Genomic DNA, 22,397 nt, shown 5'->3' with positions numbered 1-22,397 from the left:
TTCTTGCTGTATGACCCTGGGCAAGTCACTTCACCACAATTGCCCAGCCCTTTCTGCTCTTCTGCCTTGGAACTACTTAGCTGCTATGGCCAAATCACCTGCATCCACTAGGACACAGATTTCCATATCATATGATTGCCACACTATCATATCATATCATATGATTGCCTGACCTCAGCAGGGCATGTACTATCAGTGCCAATGTTAAGCTAAAAACTATGAGGCTCTGCCTCACATCTGCCTCAGTGTTAACACTTTTTGTATAAGGCATCTCCAGTGCAGATAGAAGTCGTCTTATCCCAGTAGAAGCTGTATAAAACTAAAATCACCTCCTCATGCAAATGGACCCATTTTAGTGCTCACCATATTATCTTGTGCATCACTGAACCAAATATTATACCAGACTACTCCACTCATTTACCTTTCATGTTTGGTTTCATCCAAGACAGGCTGTACTATACTATGCAGTAGTATATACTATGTTCTCTTCTATATGTTATACTATATATTGTATTCTACTGTTTATACTAAATCATATATCATAGCATACTAACTATATTCTACTGTTTTAACTCTACCCTGCTCTACTGTACTAACTATATCCTGTTTTTTAAGTTTTCGTTTTAATTTAACGGCTATTTATTTAATTTCTCTCCCCACCTCCTGCCTTCCATTGTATTAAAGAAAAAAAGAAAGAAAAGCCATACCTATGTATGTAGGCATGTTCAAGCAAACCAATTCTCATATTAGCCATGTTCAAAAATGTATGTCTCTTTCTATATCCATTAGACTGTGAACTCCTTGAGAGCTTTCTATCTCTAGCTTTTAGCATAGTACCTGGAACATAGAGGGCACTTAATAAATGCTATTTACTGGCCACAAATTGAGTCCATCTCCACTCTGTCTAGGAGATGATTGTACTTATTTTTTCTATATTTTTTTTTCCAGGGAGAAGAACATCTCACTATTGAACAAGATTTCCCCAAACAGAAAAGAAGCATGGAAGAAAGTGAATTAACATATATGAAAGGGTATGACTTTACTTTTGGATGGAGGTTCATCCCCATTCATACTCACTGACAAGTTCCCCCATGGAAAATCAGATGGGTCAGTCATTACTGAAAACAAACAATATTTGGAATGTTTAAGGGAAATATTAATAGACAATACCTCAGGGCTTAATTGAAAATAGACAAGGGATGCGCTGGTGTTTTTAATAATCACCTTGCCAGGGAGAGGAAAAGTATATGCATGATATACACTTAAGCTTTCATTAATCAATTAAGGTGCTTATTTATTTATTTAATAATTTATTGATTGATATTTTCTGCATCACTTTCTAAGGTCTAAACAATCAACAAAATAATGAATCGAGCCCTAATTTGTAGCATTTTTTGATTTCTGAAGTGTAGTTGCTTACATTATAAACTTAGTAACTGGTTCTCATAAGCTCACAGTGTAGCATTAACCCCTTTGTACCACTAACCCCTTCACACTAGGGCCAGTACTGACACAAAGCAGAACTGAGAAGGGTAGAAAACATGATACAACTAAAGAAGTGACCACTCTGGCATGATGGTCTTCAGACCATGGTAGTGAGATATAATTATCTTGCACAAAATTTCTTCCTGGATTTGATATATGGTTGTCCCAAGCTCATAGATGTGGGACTCAGAAATGCATATTTTAATATAATTCTAGAGTTAAGATAACTCAAGTGTTTGATGGGGATAGTAGAGAGTCCTGCCAAGGTGAATCTGATTGGTTTCTCACCTCTGAAGTCCCAGGCAGGGATATACCAACTAGCTAGAAGACTAGAAGTTTTTAACTCTGAATCTGAATCTTGATTTGGGGCTTCAGTTTCTTATTCACAAAACCAAATGATCTCCAAGTTCCCTTCTAGCTTTAAATCTATGATGCTAGGGTAGATGAGTAAATTCCAGATATTGGAGAAGAAGAAATTTTGAGAAGGGCAAAAGTGATGGGATACAAGGAAGAAGGAAGGGACAAGCAATTTTGCAAAATCAAGAAAAACTAGTCCTAGAAAATCAAGTTTTCTGGATTGTAATTCACAAACTTCATCTTACTTCTTGTCTTTTTTTTTTTTTTTTTGACATTTGATCCTTACATGGCAATGATGTACAGACAAAAATAGTGTACATCAGTACTCCTAAGGGGGATTATTTATCTAGTGAGAGAGTTTATTAAATATAGTTTTCAAAACAGGAGAAAATGACTTAAAATTTTCTTAGTGACCGAGGGGAGAGAGGGAGGGAAATACCCAGTAATTTTAATTTAAACAAAAAAATTAATAAATTAATTAAAATAAAATAAAGGGAGATTATAAATTGTTTTTTGTTCCATGAATCCACGCTAGTCTAGAATTCTGTTTATTCCCTGATTGCCTTCATGTGAATAGAGGTGCCCAAATAATCATCATAGCATCATATGAAGCAGGGAGCTAGGTAGCACAGTGAATAGTGTCAGGCCTTGAGTCAAGAGGACTTAAATCTGGCCTCAGATACTTCCTAGTTGTGTGACCCTGGGCAAGTCACTTAATCCCTCTTTGCCTAGCCTTTGCCTTTCTGTCTTAGAGTTCTTACTAAGATAATAGAAAGTTAGGGCAAATAAATAAAAAAAAAATATATATATATATATGCCTACATGTATGCATATGTATATATATATATATTTGTATGTATACATATATACATGTGTGTATATAAAATCATGTGAGAGCTGGTAAGGAGGTTCCTTTAGATTTCTGCCTACTTGGCAGATCTCTCTGAGGTCACTGAGAAGACATTTGAAGCTGAATAGAAAGAGCACTGGCTCTGGAAGACTTGGGTTCAAATCTCACTCTGGAACTACCTACATGCCTACAAATAACATTACTTCCCTGGGTCTCAAATTTCTCATCTGTAAAAATAAGGAATTTGAACTAGATATCCTCTGAAGTCCCTTCTAACTCTAAATCTTATGACCCAATACATTTAAATCACCAGAAAAAAACGTAAATTACTAGAATTTCCCCCAAAATAGCATATTACAACTATAGCTTATCTGAGATCTATGATTAAGAATCTTTGAATGGTATTCAACTTTACAGGTATTTTTTTTGTTGAATATTTGCTATAAATCAATAAGATTTCATTGAATGGCTACTATGCACCTAGAGCACCATGCCCTAGCATAGAAGCCATGGGAAATGCCAAAAATAAATAAATAAAAAGATGGTAGCATATGGTGCATTTCTTCAAGGAGCTTATCAGAGATTCAAGACTTGTAGTATCTGTAATATAATAATCACATTCCAAAATCTATTAGACATCTGGGGAATTTCAATGGGACTTAGTTCTTTTGAGTTTCGGGCATGACTGTCATATGTGAGGTAGGTTCACAGAAAGAATGATGGTTTGAGTTTCTTTGCTCTTTCACCAACTCCATGTCTCTAAAAATCACAAAATAATGATCAGAAACTAGGGGACAAATGAATCTGTCCTCTGATTTAGTCAAAACATATTACCATCTTCTATTTCAGTACTGGCAATCTGCCAAAATCCCTAGATCTTTTTCTTTCTTTGAAAAAAAAAAAAAAAACACAAAAACCTTATCTTGTCTTAGAATCAATACTATGCATTAGTTCCAAGGCAGGAGAGTGGTAAGTACTAGGCAGTGGTAAGTACTAGGTAACCACTAGGCATTAGGGGTTAACTGATTTGCCCAGAGCCACAAAACTAATAAGTGTGTAAGACCAGACTTGAACCCAAGGCTTCCTATTTCCAGGCCTGGCTCTCTATCTACTGAGCCACCTAGCTGCCCCACAGATCTTTTTCCGTGGGAACTTTTCTTTCTGTCATACCTCATCCATCCAATCCTGCAGTTTGACTTTTGGAACCCAAACACACAAGGCTTTATTTATTTCTATTTATTTATTACATTTCCTTTTACTTTAGTCAACCCATAATTCTAGCCTGTGGATGTATCCAATGTGTTGACTATCTCTCCCAGATGCTTGCCATTCGCAGTTAACAAGCATGCCTTCATTTAAGTTATTGATTTAAAACTATTAAACAGGACGGGGCCAGGGACAGACAGATGATCCCTGAGGCACTGCCCTTGAAACATCTCTCCATTGACCCATTAATGACTATTCTTTTGGAGTTGGTCAATTATTTCTGAATCCATTGGATGATGTATTCATCTTACTGATATTTCTGTATCTTGTCCACAAGAAAAGCATGAGAAACTTTATCAAATGATCTGCTGCAACCTAAATTTACTTGGTCCACAGTAGTTCCCCAGCCTATCAGTTTAGTTTAGGGTTTTGTTATGGTTGTTTTTGAATGGGGTTGTGAGTAGGAATTGATTGGACCTGCGATTTCAATGTTATGTGAAATTCCCAATGACGAAGCTTCCAGTACCAATGCAGATCAGTACCTGCTCTGTAAATTGTAGTCTTACAGAGTTGCCGGAGAAGCAGAGAGGTCAAGTGACTTCCTCAGAGTCACACAGATAGTGTGTGATTTCAAGTCAGATTTCCATGATTCTAAGGCAGGCTCTCAGTCTAGGGTGCCGTACAGTCTATTCTATCAATCTAGTTACTTTGTCAAAAAAAAAAAAAAATGACAAGGGGCAGCTAACTAGCAGAGTAAATGGAACGTCAGGCTTAAAGACCAGAGGGCCTGAGTTCAACTCTGGCCTCAGATATGATCTAGCTATGTGATCCTGGCCAAGTCACTTAACCCTGGTTGCCTAGCCCTTGCCTTTGATAATAAGACATAAAGTAAAAGTTGCTGCTGGGATTTTTTTAAGAAGATGAGATTAGTATGGCCAGTTTCTCTTAATGAAATAATACTGACTTTTTGTGACTATTGTTTCCCTTCATAAATACTAATCAATTTTCCTTTTAACAACATGTTCTAAATTTTTTCTAGGAATAGAAATAGAAACTAGGTTCATGTTTTGCACACTCACACTCTATTTCTTTGAAAAACAAGATAATATTTGCACTTCTCTAAAATTATGCTACTTCTATTCTTCAGAATTTCTAACATAAGCTCAGTAATCCCATTTTCCAGTTCTTTCATTAATTTAAGATTGAGTTCATACAATTAATTACTATCTGACCATCTCATTTATTTTAGGTTTCTGCTTTTTAAACACTCAGTTTCTTATACTGACAGTTATAATCTCATCAGCCTTTAAATTTCCTCATCTATAAAAAATAGCATTTTATATAGTGCTTTAAGATTTGCAAAGCACTTTACCCATATTATCTCATTGATTTCATTTCATTCTTACAATAGGTGTGCCACATAGGTGCTCTTATTTCTATTTTCTAGGAGTAGAGAGAGACAGACAGACAGACAGAGAAAGAGACAGAGAGACAGAGAGATACAGAGGGAGAGAGAGATACAGAGGGGAAGAGAGAGAAACAGAGAGACAGACAAATAGAAAGACAGAGACAGATAAAGAGGGAGAGAGAGGTGGGGAAGGAAGAGGGAGAGATGGATGGGTAGATGGAAAGGTGGATGCATAACAGGCTGAGAGAAAATAAGTAACTTGCCCTGGATCACATACCTTATAAGTGCCTAAAGAAGTATTAAAATCCAGAATTTCCTAACTCCAAGTCTGACATTCCCTACATTAAAGCATCTAACTTTCTGTAAGAAGAAGGGGCTGGATTAGATGATTCCTAAGGCCATTTTCAATTCTAAATCCTTCAGTCTTCATTTTACTCTCCATCATGGAGCACCAAGTAACCCTTGTATAGACATTCTAAGACTCTTACTTCCTTCTTCTATATATGTCTTTATGTGGTGTTCTAAACAAGATGCCAAAGAGCATATAGGCAAGAGAAAAAGATTTTGGAAAGGAAAGTAGAGAGCTACAAATAAGCTGGACAGTATAGCCTGGAACAGATGGGTTAAACATACCACCTTTACAGCCTGAACAGTTAACTTCCCTTGGGAATAAGTTGGCCCCAATGGATTCTGTACGTGTCTTCGCACCTTCCAGGGTTGCATTTGCCTATCCCATGATAGAAAATTTCAAGCATTTCTCATTTCTTTTCTGCTTTATGGTCATCAATGGAGCCAATTTCCTACAATATATCTTTTCTCCATACCAAAGAGCCTGATTTTCTGAATAGAATCCTTTGTGCCCCTCCCCATCCCAGGCTTTTTACAGATTCGCCCACCAGATGGAAATCCTTCTGATGGATCAGGACAAGCTCAGTACATTTGAATATTTGTACTTCTTGGGACAACACAACCTGAATAAAAACTATTTTCCAATTTATACTTCATTATGATAGTCCCCTCTGTCAGAGGCTTTGTGAAAAGGTGCAGGTCACTTCAGTTCAACAAACATATATTAAGTGACATCTATGTCCAAAGCACTGTGCTAGGCACAGGGCTACAAAGTCTAATGACAAAATGCCCTAGATTGCCTTCAAAATTGCCTTTGGATTTGAACGTCATGGGATTTCAAAACTTAGAGTTGGAAAGGACCTTTGAAATAATTTTGTTCGATCCCCTTATTTTACCAGTGAAGAAACCAATGCCCCCAAAAGGTGAAGCGATTTGTTTGCAGTCTCACAGTGACTAAATGAACAAGATGGTCCTTGAATCCACAATTTATGGCTCCAGATCCAGCATTCTTACCACTTGATCATTTGATATACTGTCAGTGATATTCTGGTAGTCCCCATTTACCAATATCCCAGATAGATCTCAGATCTAATTCTGATTTGACCAGAGGTATATCATCAGTATAATGAAGGATTTGTTGCTCTAATCAAATAATTCAGGTTTCTTCCTTTAAAAAAAAAAAAACCAAAAAGGTAAAATATGTTAATATGCACAATTAATCCAAGACCCCATTAATAAAGTAAAAAAATAATAATGGCCCAGACATTTATCATTGTAAACCATCCACAAATTCGGAGCCAGCCTCTTTTCCCAACTTGATCAATTTTACCAGGTATTAAGCTAAAAAGTAATTTTATTACCAATTAAAGGATTTACAATTTCAATTTTTTTTCAACGAACTTGTGATTATTATTAATATAGAGAGCTCCTAGCGAGGGCCAACTGTTCCGTAACTTAAACCTTCTCAGAATGTTGCCTTAAATCAAGGGTGCTCAATCTAGAGCCCTTGGACCCCACAGAGATTTCAAGGAGCCCATCAACTTGATACTTATTACCAATTTTAAGAAAGAAGGTAAGAGGTTGTTTATTTTTCAGATAAACTCATTCCTCTGTTTTATGACTATCCTGTATGCCAGTTTCACTAAATGTACTGATTTTTTGGAGAGGGAGAAACGGAAAACTAAGTCTACTTTTTTTAAAAGACACATTTAGGGGGCAGGTGAGTAGCTCAGTGGATTGAGAGCCAGGCCTAGAGATGGGAGGTCCTAGGTTCAAATTCAACCTCATATACTTCCCAACTGTGTGATCCTGGGCAGGTCACTTACTGACCCATTGCCTAGCCCTCACTGATCTTCTGTCTTAGAACTGATATACAATATTGATTCTAAGACAGAAGTTAAGGGCTAATAAATAAATAAATATTTTAAAAAGACACATTTAAAGAAACCTGAAAATTCAGAGTTATGTTTCTTTTTTTCTTTTTCTTTTTTTCTTTTTATTATTTTTTTTTTAAACCCTTACCTTCCATCTTGGAGTCAATACTGTGTATTGGCTCCAAGGCAGAAGAGTGGTAAGGGTAGGCAATGGGGGTCAAGTGACTTGCCCAGGGTCACAGAGCTGGGAAGTGTCTGAGGTCAGATTTGAACCTAGGACCTCTCGTCTTTAGGCCTGGCTCTCAATCCACTGAGCTACCCAGGTGCCCCCTAGAGTTATGTTTCTTTAAAGACATCTCCTGTGTCCTGGAATGGATAAATAAATTCATAGCTATTGTCCTTTCCTACTAGCAATTGCCCTTGGCTATAGCAATTGACATCAATGGGAAGAACAAACATCATGTCCATGTCTGATCATAAAAGATTAATACAGGGAATTAGTGTTTGTTCCCTCATGGACCAGTCAGCATATGAAAACAGTACATTTGCTCTCAGTTGTTTGAAGAGTCAAATCAATGGACCCCTCCAAATGGGGCTCAGGTGGAGGGACACTGAGTTCCTCAGAACTCTTCAGAAGGGGCATCCTTTAAACTTACCTTTCATAAGTGGGCTTTCCTGAGTCTGGGCTTTTCCTGAGATATGTATTGAGGAACTCCAGAAAGGGACTGAAGTAAAGGGCTTAAGGCCCCTGCAGAGACTATGGCTCCCTGCAACCACCTACACTTTCTAAACAAATCAAGTTGGGCAGGATGAATTCCCAAGTAATGACCAGAAGCATCTCTGTGTTCTCTCTCCTAGAGCTCGGAGGGGATCTTAGGTAAATTCCTTTAATCCTTAGGATTTCTTTCTGGGTATCCTTGAGCTTTTTTTGTTTCCTTAGTCATAATGGGGAAATCATATTCCTGGACTAGGCTCTAAGATACTTCATTATTCCATTCAAGTCAACAAGCATATCTCTTCTTTAAGAACAGACTTGGATTTTATAATTTTTGAGCATTCTGTTTTGTTGGAGTTGTTTGTTTTGTTTCCATTGACATTGTTGTCATCATTATGTAGTTCTTTTTCATCTTTACCTTCTATCTTAGAATCAATTTAGTATCATTTCTAAGGCAGAAGAGTAGTAAGGGCCAGGCATTAGGTGTTAGGAGTTAGGTGACTTGCCCAGGGTCATACAGCTTAGAACTGTCTGAAGCCAGATTTCCACCCAGGTTCTTTATCCACTGTACTGCCTAGCTGTCCCTATTATTTTCTTGATTCTGTTTGGATACAAATTATTTAGTCCCTGGGATACTAGCCCTAGAAAAGAGCCCACAATGGCCACATTCCCATCTCTTTCCTGCAATGGTCTCTCTGGCTGTGAGAAGACTACAGAGAGGGGGCTAGAGAGTACTGACTTGTTGCAATATGTTGCCACAATGAGCACAGGACTGACTGGCCAGTTGACAGCTCCCCTTACTTCAAATAGAAGTTTTCAAAAAGCCTGTCAGAACCTTCAGGCTACCACAAGACCAATTTGTAGGGATGGGGACAAGTTTCAAGGGCTCACTTTGCCTTGGCACTGTGACTGACCCTCAAGCCTCTGAGTCCCTGCAAGGCTTCTTAACCTTTTTTGTGTGTCCAGGACCCTTTTGGCAAACTGGTGACATCTATGGATACCTTCTCAGAATGTTGTTGTTTTTAAATCCATAACTGAATGAAATGCTAAATTTCAGTTAGCAGTTAGTAAAAATAGAGATGGTCATGGACCTCATGAGCCCAACTAGTGCCCCTGCACTGAAGGGAGTAAATGCAGCATATGCTAGGTGATTGGGGCTCTTTCATTTGAGCCTTTAAATTCAGCCATGGCTCTATAGTCTAGCCTAATCCATCTGTAAGAGAAAATTACAAACGGAAAACAGCAAGTTAACATGAATAAATTCTTTCTATGCTGAAACTAAACTTCTAAATCGATCATAAAATACCTCCTTGCAAATAGAGATTATTTCATTCTTCTTGCTTTTATCTCCTGACTAGTCCAGTACCAGGCAGAGTCAGCATTTAAATACTTGTTGGGTTGAGTATTCTATAAACTCCAGGGAATCTACAATACCCTAAAATCTCTGATTTTATGACAACATGAGATCCTACTTTAAAAGTTTGTCAGTATATCATTTGAAGTTATCAAAAATGAATTTTGATTTTTTTTTTTTGAATTTTGATTTTTGAGACTTTAAGGGGGCAAATGTCTTGATAGCCCTTGAGATAACTGAAGATATTACAAAATCAAGGTTGAGAAGCATTGCACAGAAGCCAAAATGTTCTCATCATGTATCAACTTTCAAGGACATTTACCCAGAGAAACCTGAGCTTCTCTTCCAATTTCATCTTTTCTTAAGATTCCTTGAAACACTATAAGACTCCAGAGGCCAAGAAAGCCCTTTGAGTGGGAAAGAGGTACTCATGTTTCAGCTAATGTTTATGGGAAAACACACCAACAGGATGCCCAGATTCATTTCTGATAGATAACCAAACATTGGTAACATATTTCTAGCTAGATTATGTATGAGGTACACAAGGGACAAAAACAGAGACAGATTTGGAAGTTTTCTTTTATCCTTCGAGATTTAAGAAATTAGCCTGCAAATAAATTTACCTTATAAGATGTCACAATTATCCATGTCCCCTAAATTTTAACATGTTGCCTTGATGGTCCTAATAACTGATACTAGTTACCATTTATACGTCACATTAAGGTTTTGCAAAATGCTTTACAAATGTTAATCTCAGGAGCAGCTAGTGGATAGAGAGACCTGGAATTGGGAGGACCTGGGTTCAAATTTGGCCTTAGACACCTTTTAGGTATGTGACCCTGGACAAATCACTTAACTCCAAATGCCTACCTCGCCTTTGCCCTTCTGTCTTGGAATTGATACTCCCAACTCCAAGACAGAAGGCAAGGGTTTTTTTGTTTTGTTTTGTTTTTTAAGAAAAAAACAAATATTAATCTCATGTAATGCTCACAACAGTTCTGAGATGGAAGTGATATTATACCCATTTTATAGAAAAAAATCTGAGGATAGAAGTCCATAGTCACATAACTAGTAAGCAGATTTGAACTCAGATTTTCCTAATTCTAGGTCGAGAGCTATACATATTTAATTGGAGGATTAAAGCATAGAGGGATGGAAGAAAATATTAAGTCTATAAACTCCATCAATATAGATGGGTGCCTCATCTGTAACTCTGAGATTTGAAGAGTTGCCTAGAGCAACTTTAATTAATCATAAGATCATAGAGCTAGAACTAGAAGGAACCTCAAAGGCCATCTAGTCCAACTACACTCACTTTTCAAATGAGGAAACTGAGGTCCAAGGTGGTATCATAAGTGTTCATTTAAACCCAAGAACTCTCATTCTAGAACTATTGATCAAAATTTTCAGTATAATGCCTTTCTACCCAAGGTCACAGAAATTATGTTAGGACCTGAACCCACTTCTTCCTTACGTAAAGGTTCAGCTCTGATTACCTGGCTACTATGTATGCTTTCTAGAACAACAACAACAACAAAAAATTAAGTGTGTACAAGAAAATCATTTGAAAACCTTTCCTAAGTGAAAGATTGGAAACAAAAAACTCAATCACAATTACATTTTCCCCCATACTTCTAAATTACACTTTGTAATATAAACAATGCCCCTTACCATTATAGAACCTATTTTTGGATTTCAGTAAATTTTCCCATACCTTTTATTCAATATGAAAAGAAAGTGTGCAATTTTGTATGTACATAATAATAAAAAGATTTTTCATAAAAAACATTATTTGGAAACTAACGACATTTTAGAGCATCATAAAGTTGCCAAATATTTCATCAGAATACAGTCAAATAAATTAGTGTGACCTTTGATCCTATTGCTAATTAACATATAGATTTTATCCTTTGGGCAGTTCTTGAAAATAATTTGTTTGCAGTGTCTGGGCATCTTCCCTTCTGTCCATACACCTAGATAACCCTCCCTCCTCATCTCCAACTCTTGGCTTTGCTGGTTTCCTTCTACTCCTATCTAAAATCCCACTATCTATAGGAATCCTTTTTTTTTTTTCTTCAAGTAATGTTTTTGTTGTGTTCTTCCCAAATACACGTAGGAAAAAAAGTTTAACGTTTGTTTTCTGACATTTTGTGATCCAAATTCCCTTCTTCCCTCCCTTCTCCCCTCCCAGGCAAGTAATCTAACATAGGTTATATATGTTATATGTAAGCTCTCATGCAATACATATTTCCATATTCATTATGTTATGAAAAAAAGATACATAACACACATACAAGAAAACTCATGAAGAAAATAAAGAATCCTTTCCTAACTTGGCTTCCTTCAATCGATGATTTCTAATTTATCTTTCATGTAATTTATCTGTAACAGCTTTTTGCATGCTGTCTCCTATATTAGACTATAAGCTCCTTGAGAAAAGGTGCTGTCTTTTGCCTTTTTCTTTTTTTGTATCCCCAGCACTTAGCACAATGCCTGGCCCAAAGTAAGTACTTAATGGCTTATTGCCTGATTGATTATTTCTTGCTTTGATTTGATTGCAAGCAAACTTAAGGGTCCTGAATCACTGAAGCAAATTGTTACAAATGGAATTAAATGGTTGTTACAAATTAAATTAAATGGAATCAGTTTAGTAGGAATGGCTCAGGCTTCTTTTCAGGGTTCATTGAACATTCTGTAATTTCATTGATTAGAAATGATTCAATTGCAGATTTAAATTACCTCATCTTTCACTAGGGATTTAGTTGAATGAAAAGGGTTTTGTTCCCAAAACTCATTGCTTGGGTTTGAATTGGTAGGAATTATTCTTCTAATATTCCATTTTCAAACTTTTCAGATGCATCATAATACTCAGTTAATAAAAATTCCATTCCTTTTCTACCTCACCTTGACCTCTTCACCATTACTACTTTGGAAATTTTCAGTAGGATAATAGTTATTGGACAGATATCCCCCAACTTCCCCTGGACTATTAGCAACCCCTGTCCCATTCGAAATTTACCTCAGTTGTTGCTTTTCCTTAGATGACATTCATTTTTTAAAATTTATTGATATATTTTGTTTTTTATATCACCATAACTTTCCATATCATCTCTCTACTTTTCCCTCCCAAAGAGATGTCCCTTAAAACAAATAACATTTTTAAGACAAAAGAAAAAAAAGAAAAAAAAATTGGCCTAACTTATTGATATATAGAATGTGGCCAACACCTGCCACTTCTAAAAAAGGTGTGGGGGCCTGGGGGGCGAGATGAGAGTCATTTGTTTCTTTCCACTTAAATTCTTTACCTTGTCTCTTTTGGCATTTTCGCAGGTACCTGGAAAAGAAATATGATGCGACTTGTGACTTCTTTAGGAAGCATAAAATTGTGGTCCAATATATCATCTATGGCATTTTATTAGCAGGTACTTCAGTTGGGAGGGAAATAAGCACCTTTTTTTTTCAAGTTTCAGTCGAAAGGCTAGTCTTCTGAATGGAATGAAATTTCTGCTGGTGGAAGAAAATTCTTTACTTGAGCTAGAGGGAAAGAAAATTCATCCTATCCTTCAGAGATGTGGTCAAGATGTTTTTTTCCACATAGGCAAAGCACAGAGAAAGTGAACCCGAGTTGTTGCCCTTGAAATGCCCAGTTTATGAGGCAATACAATATAAAAATGATTGAGGAGGATGTTATTGAGATTTCCTTAAGCCAACTACCATGTTTGCTGGCATGGCCTCTGAGTTGTAATAATAGTTTTGGTGGCAATAATATTGCTTTATTTCCAAGACAAAGAAACGGGTGGGAAATCTTCCAATTACCCTAAGGCAAAGCAGTGGCCATCACTAATCAGTAAACAAGCCTACTAAGTGCCAAGCATTGTGCTAGACACTGAGGATACAAAGACAAAAAGGAGACTCTCTCTACCCTTCAGGAATTATGTGAGTATATATAAAATAGATACCAGGTAAATTTATTGGTAGACAGCTAGGTGTGGCTTGGTGGATTTAGCACTGGTCCTAGAGTCAGGAAGACCTGAGTTCAAACCTAGATTCAGAAATATATTTGCTTTGTGACCCTTGGCAAGTTACTTAACCTCTCAGTCTCAGTTTCCTCATCTGTAAAATGAGGATAATAATAACAGCATCTATCTCCAAGGTTTGTTATGAGGCTGAATTAGATAATATTTGTAACACACTTGTAAACCTTAAGGTGCTAGCTATTATTATCATTATCATCAGGGACGGGCTTTATATAGAAAATGGTACTTGATATGAGATTCTAAGAATGAAGAAGAAAACCAGTGACTCTAAGAGGTGAAGATGAAGAAGGAATGAATTCTTGGCATGGAGGATGGTTACTAGACTGTAATTCTGACATGCAGGTAAAACAAAAATAAATCTGGAGGGGGCAGCTGGGTAGCTCAGTGGATTGAGAGCCAGGCCTAGAGACAGGAGGTCCTAGGTTCAAATCTGGCCTCAGACACTTCCCAGCTGTGTGACCCTGGGCAAGTCACTTGACCCCCATTGCCTACCCTTACCACTCTTCCACCTATAAGTCAATACACAGAAGTTAAGGGTTTAAAATTAAAAAATAAATAAAAAAATAAATCTGGAACATGGAGATGGCAGGAGGGCATTTATTTTATACTCAAATAGGTTTATACCCAAACCAGTTCACACAGATGAAAAGCTCTCCTGGTTTTTTTAAGTTTTTAAGATTTTTTTCCAGATTACATGACGGTGATTTTCAATAATCATTTTCTGAAAGCCTTCCTATTTTCAAGTACTTCCAGAATAGAATACTGTATTTGACTTTCTAATGTTAAGCAAACTGTAGGAGGTCAAATCTTATTCTACTTATGGCTTGCTCAGTCACTCTGGACTAATTAGCTATTCTCTCCTCAACTTAGTTTCACACAACAGTGATAATATACCAAGTTATACCCCTTAAACCTACCATTAGAATGAATAATCAAACAGAAAGGTCCTGATGAAGAATAATCATCCGTGGTATTAACTGCTTTATAAAGGAAGTAAAAAAATGACCACCTTCCCTGCCTTTGCTACCTTTTAGGAGTTCACATACTGAAAATAAACAATAGAGTTCCCATTTGCACACAGAGCTTATAATTTATATAAAATATAATATATATAATATATAAATAATTATAAAAGCATCTTTTCTTAACAAAAGGAACACAAAATATAGTTATCAAATATATATGTATACATATTTATATATCTAAGATGTAGTTATCAAAGTTCTAAGTTAAAATGTAAAATGGATTGTTGACCATCGCAGCCCTCTAAGAGTGTGTTAGATTAGATAAAATTGGAAGCTACTAGATGAGCTAAGAACTAACACGAGTTCCTCCTGCTCTGAACCACTATGTCAGAACCTCTGTTTTGTCTGAGGATTTTGTCACAGTTCTTAATACTTCCCCACACCCCCACACTTCCTTAAAAAATTGCATTTGATTTTTTAAAACTCTTGCTTTGAAGGTGCTGTTCATGTTGCTTTTGTCAGCCCATTTTGTGAACCTTGCTTCTAGTCATGGCCACTCTCTGCCTTGATTAAATCTCTACTCATAAGCCGGGTATGGTAGTTGCTGCCTATTCATTGTATTTGTGATGAATAATGTGTTCATTTCTTTCTTTGACAGGCTATTTGGCTCTAGTGATTGCAGCCTGTGTGGTAAACTTTTATAGAGCCCTCCCACTTTTTGTTCTCACGGTTGTTGCCATTTCCTTTGTTATTTGGGACTACTTGATAGCCAAATATGAAGATCAGATTGCAAGGTTCTTGTCTCCTGGTGGCAAAGTCTTAAACAAACATTGGTTCTGGTTGAAGTGGTAAGTATGAAAATCTTTATATTGTTCATAGGTGGGATTTTAGTGTGAGGTCACATATGAGTCAGGATTGGTGCTCAAGGTTTTCCCAAACCCATATTGTTGGGAGGTGAGGGATAGAATTCTATTCTAGTAGTTCCCTACCATGATCACACATCCAAACCCAAAAGATGATTAGATGCTAGAACAGTATTCCAAGGGAAATTGTGAAGAGCACACCATTTAGAGAGTTTTAAGTATGGGTCAGAAGCTATCCTTTCTGACCGTCTCCTATATAGACTCACTTAAAGGTAAAAGGCTAGACTGTTGACCTCTTCCAGCTCTCTGATTCCATAAAAATAAAATATTGGTATTATTCTTTCTATATCCAATGACACACTTAGGAAAAGTCAACAGTCATTGGGCATCTCCTTTCCTGATTCCTAAGAATAAGATGGGAGATTTCTCAACTTAGATTTCTCTGTAAGTGATTTTCTCATATAACCATACCTATAGAGATACTGTTTGTCCATCCCAAATTCCTCCTGCTTGAGCGTGTTAATACTGTTAGCATTAATTCGGTGTTTGGACAAGTTATCAGATTGTCATTCCCCAAGGCAAAACGGAAAGTTCTTCAAAACTTTGGCTGTCATTTGAAAATACATCAATCCATCCCAACAATCCTCTTTCCTTTTTCTTAGGCTAATGTGGATCTTGCTGATTATAGCAGTCATCTGTTGGCTAATTTTTGACACAGCCAAACAGGGAACCCAGCCTTTGGTGTCCTTTGGTGGCCTTGTATTATATGTTCTCCTGATGTTTATATTTTCTAAGCATCCAACTAAAGTAAGTACTAAGGAAATCTTCACATTCATTTTAATCTCTTGTTTATACTACCCTTTCTGACATTGCATTTGAAGTAGGCATTTGGGTACTTAAATTTTTTTTTTTATTTCCTTTCTTATCCTAATGTCATTTCTTAATGACTCCCCTTGCATTTCTTTTCCCCAACAGAATCCTTCCTTTTCTTTTTAATTGAAAAATGTTATTTAATTAATTAATTTACAATATTTTTCCATGGTTACATTATTCATGTTCTTTTCCTCCCCTCCAACTCCCCACCCCGGTAGCCGACACACAATTCCACTGGGTTTTATGTGTATCATTGATCAAGACCAATTTCCATATTATTGATAATTGCACTAGGGTGATCGCTTAGAGTTTACATCCCCCATCATATCTCCATGGAACCATGTGTTCAAGCAGTTGTTTTTCCTCTGAGAATCCTTCCTTTTAACAAAAGAGAATGATTAAGTGAAAGACACCAGGGACATGGGTTTTATAGCTATGCCTGATCTTGTATCTATAAACTATGAAGCCTGCTTTTTTTTCCCTAATGGATCTGTCAGCCCCCATCGCAAAATGGAACCTATGACTTTTGGATTAAAAGTCCTAAGATAACATATAGTCCAAAATCATAATTCTTGATTTTTTTAAATCCTACATTTGAATGTTAAATGCCTACAATGAATATTAAAATTGTTACATTTTTGTTGCTCTAAAAACTTATTCATAATATCCTTAAAACTGATTTATTGACCACCAGCCACATTTTCACTTTATATTTGGATGGGTGAGAGAAGTGCTCTAACAGAGTGAATCTCCAGAACACATAATCAATGAATACTAGGAATTTTCATTCCACAGGAAAGGCTTTGCAGTCACAGTAAAAAAATGTAAAAGTGTCAATCAATGCTTTTTCCATAGTTCTAAATTGTGGAGCCCATCATCTCTTTGTATAGTGAAATAGGAATGAATCATCAAGGCTGAATTTCAATTCCATTATTCTCAGAGCTTGGTATAGTGGGGGGGAAAAGAGTACTGGACTTGGAGAGTCATGAGATCCAACTTCATGTTCCAGGAGTTCAAAAGTATAGTTCAATAGTAGACTATTTACTACCTATGTGACCTTGGACAAGTCACTTAACTTTTCTAAAGCTCAGATACCTCATCTGAAAAATAAGCGGGGTTGGAGAAAATTCTCTTCCACATCTAGATAAGATCTTATAAAAGGTTGGAAAATAAGACAAATGTAGGCAAAATCCTGCCATAGAACATGAGGTCTGCATGGTATCCAACTGGTGCCAGAATGAAATCCTTAAGATGGAGCTGACATGTTAGTTATAATATAAAGCCCAAGCAACAATTCCCCTTTATTAAGGATTTCCCTATTTTTTCATTTGTTGGCATTCAGGTTGTCCATCTGTTCTCTCACTTCTACCAGCCACTTCTAGTGATATGTCTTTCATGTCTTATATCCTTCTTTTGATGTAATCCATCTTTACTGACACAGTACAACATAATTCACATCTGCCATGAATGTTTTTCATTGCCCTTTGGGTCATCTGCAATTCTGATTGCACGAAAATCATGATGTTCCTTGATCCACAGCCATAAGGCATAAAAGGGAAAATATTGGTGTTAAAGAGTTGGATTTTTGCAGAAGAGAACAGCTTGGGATTCTGGTCAAACACTGTGCAGCCCCGACAATGCGATCCCACCAAATCTCTTCCTCCTATTCAATTCAGTTCATTGTTCATTTGCAATATGACGTCAAGAGATGAGCATTAATAGATTAACAGGTTTGAGCTACTTGCCCAGAATCACATAGCTAGTAAGGATCCAAGGTCAAATTTAAACTCAGGAAGAATGTGTGCTCCTCCCCTCTGGCCTGGTACAACATCCAACTGCACCACCCAGCTGCCCTTCTCCACTATACCAAGTTTTGTTTTGTTTTTTTAATGTTTAAACCCTTACCTTCACTACTTAGAATCAATACTGTGTATTGGCTCCAAGGCAGAAGAGTGGTAAGGTCTAGGCAATGGGGGAAACATGACTTGCCCAGGGTCACACAGCTGGGAAGTGTCTGAGGTCAGATTTGAACCTAGGACCTCCCGTCTCTAGGCCTGGCTCTCAATCCACTGAGCTACCCAGCTGTCCCCTATACCAAGTTTTTTGAGAACAATATAATTGAAATTCAACCTTGATGATTTGTTCCTATTTTGCTATTAATGGATGCAACCATCGTCCTCCAACTTCATGTCATAATCTGCACATTAGACATTCTTCATTGTTTTTGCTTTCTTCATTTACTTTAATTTTGCTGAAGGGCTGATCTCTTGAGTGAAACAATGAGGAGGTCCAGTAGTGATCCAAACAGTACAATCTTGCACACATAGGAACATCTGAGTAGTCTCGACCATCCAAAGGAATCCCTCTACTACATGTATTTCTTTTTTATTGTGGCCTTACCAACACCAGTTGAAACAAGCATTTTCCGAGAATTGTTACATACAAGTCTATTACCACAACTTGCTTTTCCTTTTAATTATGTAATAAATTTAATTTTGAATTTTCAAAGAACATTGTTCATAACAATGGACAATGCCTTTTTGTTAATCAGAGGATTATTAAATTCATCTCTATGGTTGTATTTTCATTAAATGCATGTTTTTATGTTGTAGGAGAGCCTTTAAGGCTGCATTTTACCATAGGTCAAAAGCTTTGAGGGGTTGGAGGATGGAAATAATGAACAAATGATTTTCCTATAGAATATTCTTTATAAGATCCTTCAATTTTGTGACTAGAAAAAGGGCCCTGCTGCTAAGCCTCAACTCAGCTACAAAATACCACTTATTTCCTCTTCATATTTTCAAGGATTTCTTCAATGTATGAATAGACTGTCCTTCTCCATATCCTGTAGGGAAACTAAGTAGTTCTTGATCTTTTTGGTCATCATGCCATTCGTGATTTTTTTCTATTTTGGTATCATCCATTCTTTGGGAGTTGTTTTAATTATGTGCGGTGTCTTATCTTTATTTTTTCTTCTGACTTGGTTAAAATTTGACTTTTGCTGTAACTACTCTCTCTGATTTCATTGACTTTTTTTTTTTTTTTTTTTTTTTTAAACCCTTGTACTTCGGTGTATTGTCTCATAGGTGGAAGATTGGTAAGGGTGGGCAATGGGGGTCAAGTGACTTGCCCAGGGTCACACAGCTGGGAAGTGGCTGAGGCCAGGTTTGAACCTAGGACCTCCTGTCTCCAGGCCTGACTCTCACTCCACTGAGCTACCCAGCTGCCCGATTTCATTGACTTTTAAATGACTCCCATATTTTTGTCCTGTCATTCCCTATTGGTTAAATTCTAGTCAGTTTCATTTTTTTTTTAAATTTTTTTATTTATAAACCCTTAACTTCTGTGTATTGACTTATAGGTGGAAGAGTGGTAAGGGTAGGCAATGGGGGTCAAGTGACTTGCCCAGGGTCACACAGCTGGGAAGTGTCTGAGGCCAGATTTGAACCTAGGACCTCCTGTCTCTAGGCCTGGCTCTCAATCCACTGAGCTACCCAGCTGCCCCAGTTTCATTTTTCTTATATTTAACTCTCTTCTTTAAAGAAGGCATTCATGGCACACATAGTTATGTGGCTTCTGAGGGAGCAAAGGCAAATAAATGTTGGGATCCTTTTCATTTCTCACCATGATGAAACATGTTTTCTAACATTTTCATCCTTCTAGCTTTTCTTGAAGTCACCAAGCTTCACTATATGTTAACCAACTTGAAGAATCTTTAGAGTATTTAACAAAATGAATTTTATTGATATATTTTTTTGATCGCCCAGCATTCATTCCCTTCACTCCTACCTCCTGGGGATCTATCCCATATAAAACAGAATGTAGTTTAATTTTTAATATTTCTTTACTTATCCTTCATCATGTTGGCCTATAAGCTGCAATTATCTTAACAATCTTTTTGCTTCTCTTCACCATGAGTACTTCAAGGCAAAATGACCAACATAACCTAAAATGAATTGTCTCTAGTCTTTGGATGTAGCCACCACTTCAATTCCTTTTAAAAACACAGGGTCACCTTCTTCCCATGAGACATTGGCATAAATGATTCTCTTTTTAATTGTCTCAGTGTTCCAGATGTCCCATTACTAACTTTCCTCTCCCATCCTTGAATTCATTTTAGTGTTTCTCCTCATATTTTTATAACTTTCTGAACTGTTTCTTCTTTGCTTCATCCAAGTACTCAAAGTGGCTTGCTCCCACATATTCAAACATTCAAGCATTTAGGAGGGAGAGAGAGAGAGAGAGAGAGAGAGAGAGAGAGAGAGAGAGAGAGAGAGAGAGAGAGAGAGAAACATGTTGCCCTATACATCAGTCATGAATTGCCTTTCCATTTTCAAGACAGGAGAAATGATCATGTTTATATGACAATTAAAAATGAGTAGAAAGTCAGGTTCATTATCAGTGAATCAATGTGGATTTTCATGATATATCCCTGGTGTGGAAAGGCAGAGTGGTGTAGTGAGTACAGAGTAAACCTTGCAACCAGGATGCCTTAAGCTGAAGTCTCACTTCTGGCACATACTAACTGTATAACCTTGGACAAGTTTCACAAACTCTCAGTAGGTCAGGCCAGTAAGTAGCAGAACAGCCAATGTACATTATTAGAGGAAGTTTCTTTCTCAGGAATGTCCTATACCAATACAATCACAGATTCAGTTTGAAAATACTGTACTGAAGATATGTTTTTTATGTTTAAATTCTAAACTATTAAAACAAATTTTGATTTTTGAGGTACAAATTTCATGATGGCTCTTGGATAATTGTACCCTTTGATAATAAAAAAAAAATGAAGGGTAGAATCACTAATTAGTATCAGATTGTTGGTGCCAAGATTAGAAACAGTCTTGCCTAAATTTATCATTTCTTGGGACTGCATTCTTGAACCTTGGGGAATCCAGAGGAACTTCACACTCCAAAAACTAATGGCCTTGTTTAAGAAAGGTCCCAGGGGGCAACTGGGTGGCTCAGTGGATTGAAAGCCAGGCCAAGAGATGGGAGGGTACTAGGTTAAAATCTGGCCTCAGACACTTCCTAGCTATGTGACCCTGGGCAAGTCATTTGACCCCCATTGCCTAGCCCTTACCACTCTTCTGCCTTAGAACCAATACACAGTATTGATTCAAAAATGGAAAGTAAGGGTTTAAGAAAGGAATGATGGAAGGAAGGAAGGAAGGAAGGAAGGAAGGAAGGAAGNGTAAAATCTTGTATTATCACAGTATATATTGTTCCTACTATTCTGCTTTCTTGGCTCTCCCTCACATCATTCAAGAGATTCATTATTCTTCTGTATTTGTCTTACTGACCATTACTTATGGCATAATAATATGCAATGACCTCCATTTAAAAAAACAAAAAAGGGCAGCGAGGAGGCTCATTGGAATGAGGACCAAACCCGGCGATAGGAAGTCCTGGGTTAAAATCTGACCTCAGACATTTCCTGTGTGACCCTGGGAAAGTCACTTAACCCTCATTGCCTAGATCTTACAGCTCTTCTGCCCACACAGTATTGATTCTAAGAGAGAAGGGAAAGAGATTTTTTTTTTCTTGTTTAGCCCTTCCCAATTCTCAGGAGACAATGTTTTTCCTATATTTCTTTTTTTTTTTTCCCTAGCTATGATTATTTTGGCACAGAGAGGGCTTTTCTTTCTTTCATTGACCTCCTTGGAGGTCTAAATCAAGTAGTGAAACAAAAGGGTATAAATAGTTTAATAACCTTCCTCACATACTTTCAAATTACTTTCCAAAATGCTTGTGCCAATACACAGCTCCAACAGCAATAAATTAGTGTACTTGTCTTCCAACAGCCCTTCCACTTTTTTCAGCTTTGGCGATTGGGCGGATGTTACAGAAATGCCTCAGAGTTGTTTTACTTTGTGTTTTGTCTTACTATAAATGACTTGAAACATTTTTATATGGTATTGGTGGATTGTTTTTCTTTCTTTTTGTTTTTCATTGGACTTGTGATTTCTTCAGCTTAAGGTACTCCTAGGGAGGAACTTAATCTCCCAATGCAAACTGACACCTTCTCTATCGGAGAAGGAAATGGTGAACCACATCAGTAT

General features: G+C 37.0%; 1 protein-coding gene across 1 annotated transcript in view; it reads left to right on the top strand.

The window, feature by feature from the left end:
* SLC28A3 (solute carrier family 28 member 3) overlaps positions 1 to 22,397 on the top strand; it is a 135,447-nt gene that overhangs the window by 63,866 nt on the left and 49,184 nt on the right. The window contains exons 4-7 of the mRNA XM_044678073.1: positions 949 to 1,031; positions 12,928 to 13,019; positions 15,258 to 15,447; positions 16,125 to 16,309. Of these exons, the coding sequence (XP_044534008.1) occupies positions 949 to 1,031; positions 12,928 to 13,019; positions 15,258 to 15,447; positions 16,125 to 16,309 (550 nt within the window). The remainder of the gene's footprint in view (positions 1 to 948; positions 1,032 to 12,927; positions 13,020 to 15,257; positions 15,448 to 16,124; positions 16,310 to 22,397) is intronic.

The sequence above is a fragment of the Gracilinanus agilis genome, chromosome 1 (genome assembly GCF_016433145.1).
Source record: "Gracilinanus agilis isolate LMUSP501 chromosome 1, AgileGrace, whole genome shotgun sequence".
Classification (NCBI taxonomy): domain Eukaryota; kingdom Metazoa; phylum Chordata; class Mammalia; order Didelphimorphia; family Didelphidae; genus Gracilinanus; species Gracilinanus agilis.
This window is presented reverse-complemented; position numbering and strand designations above follow the sequence as displayed.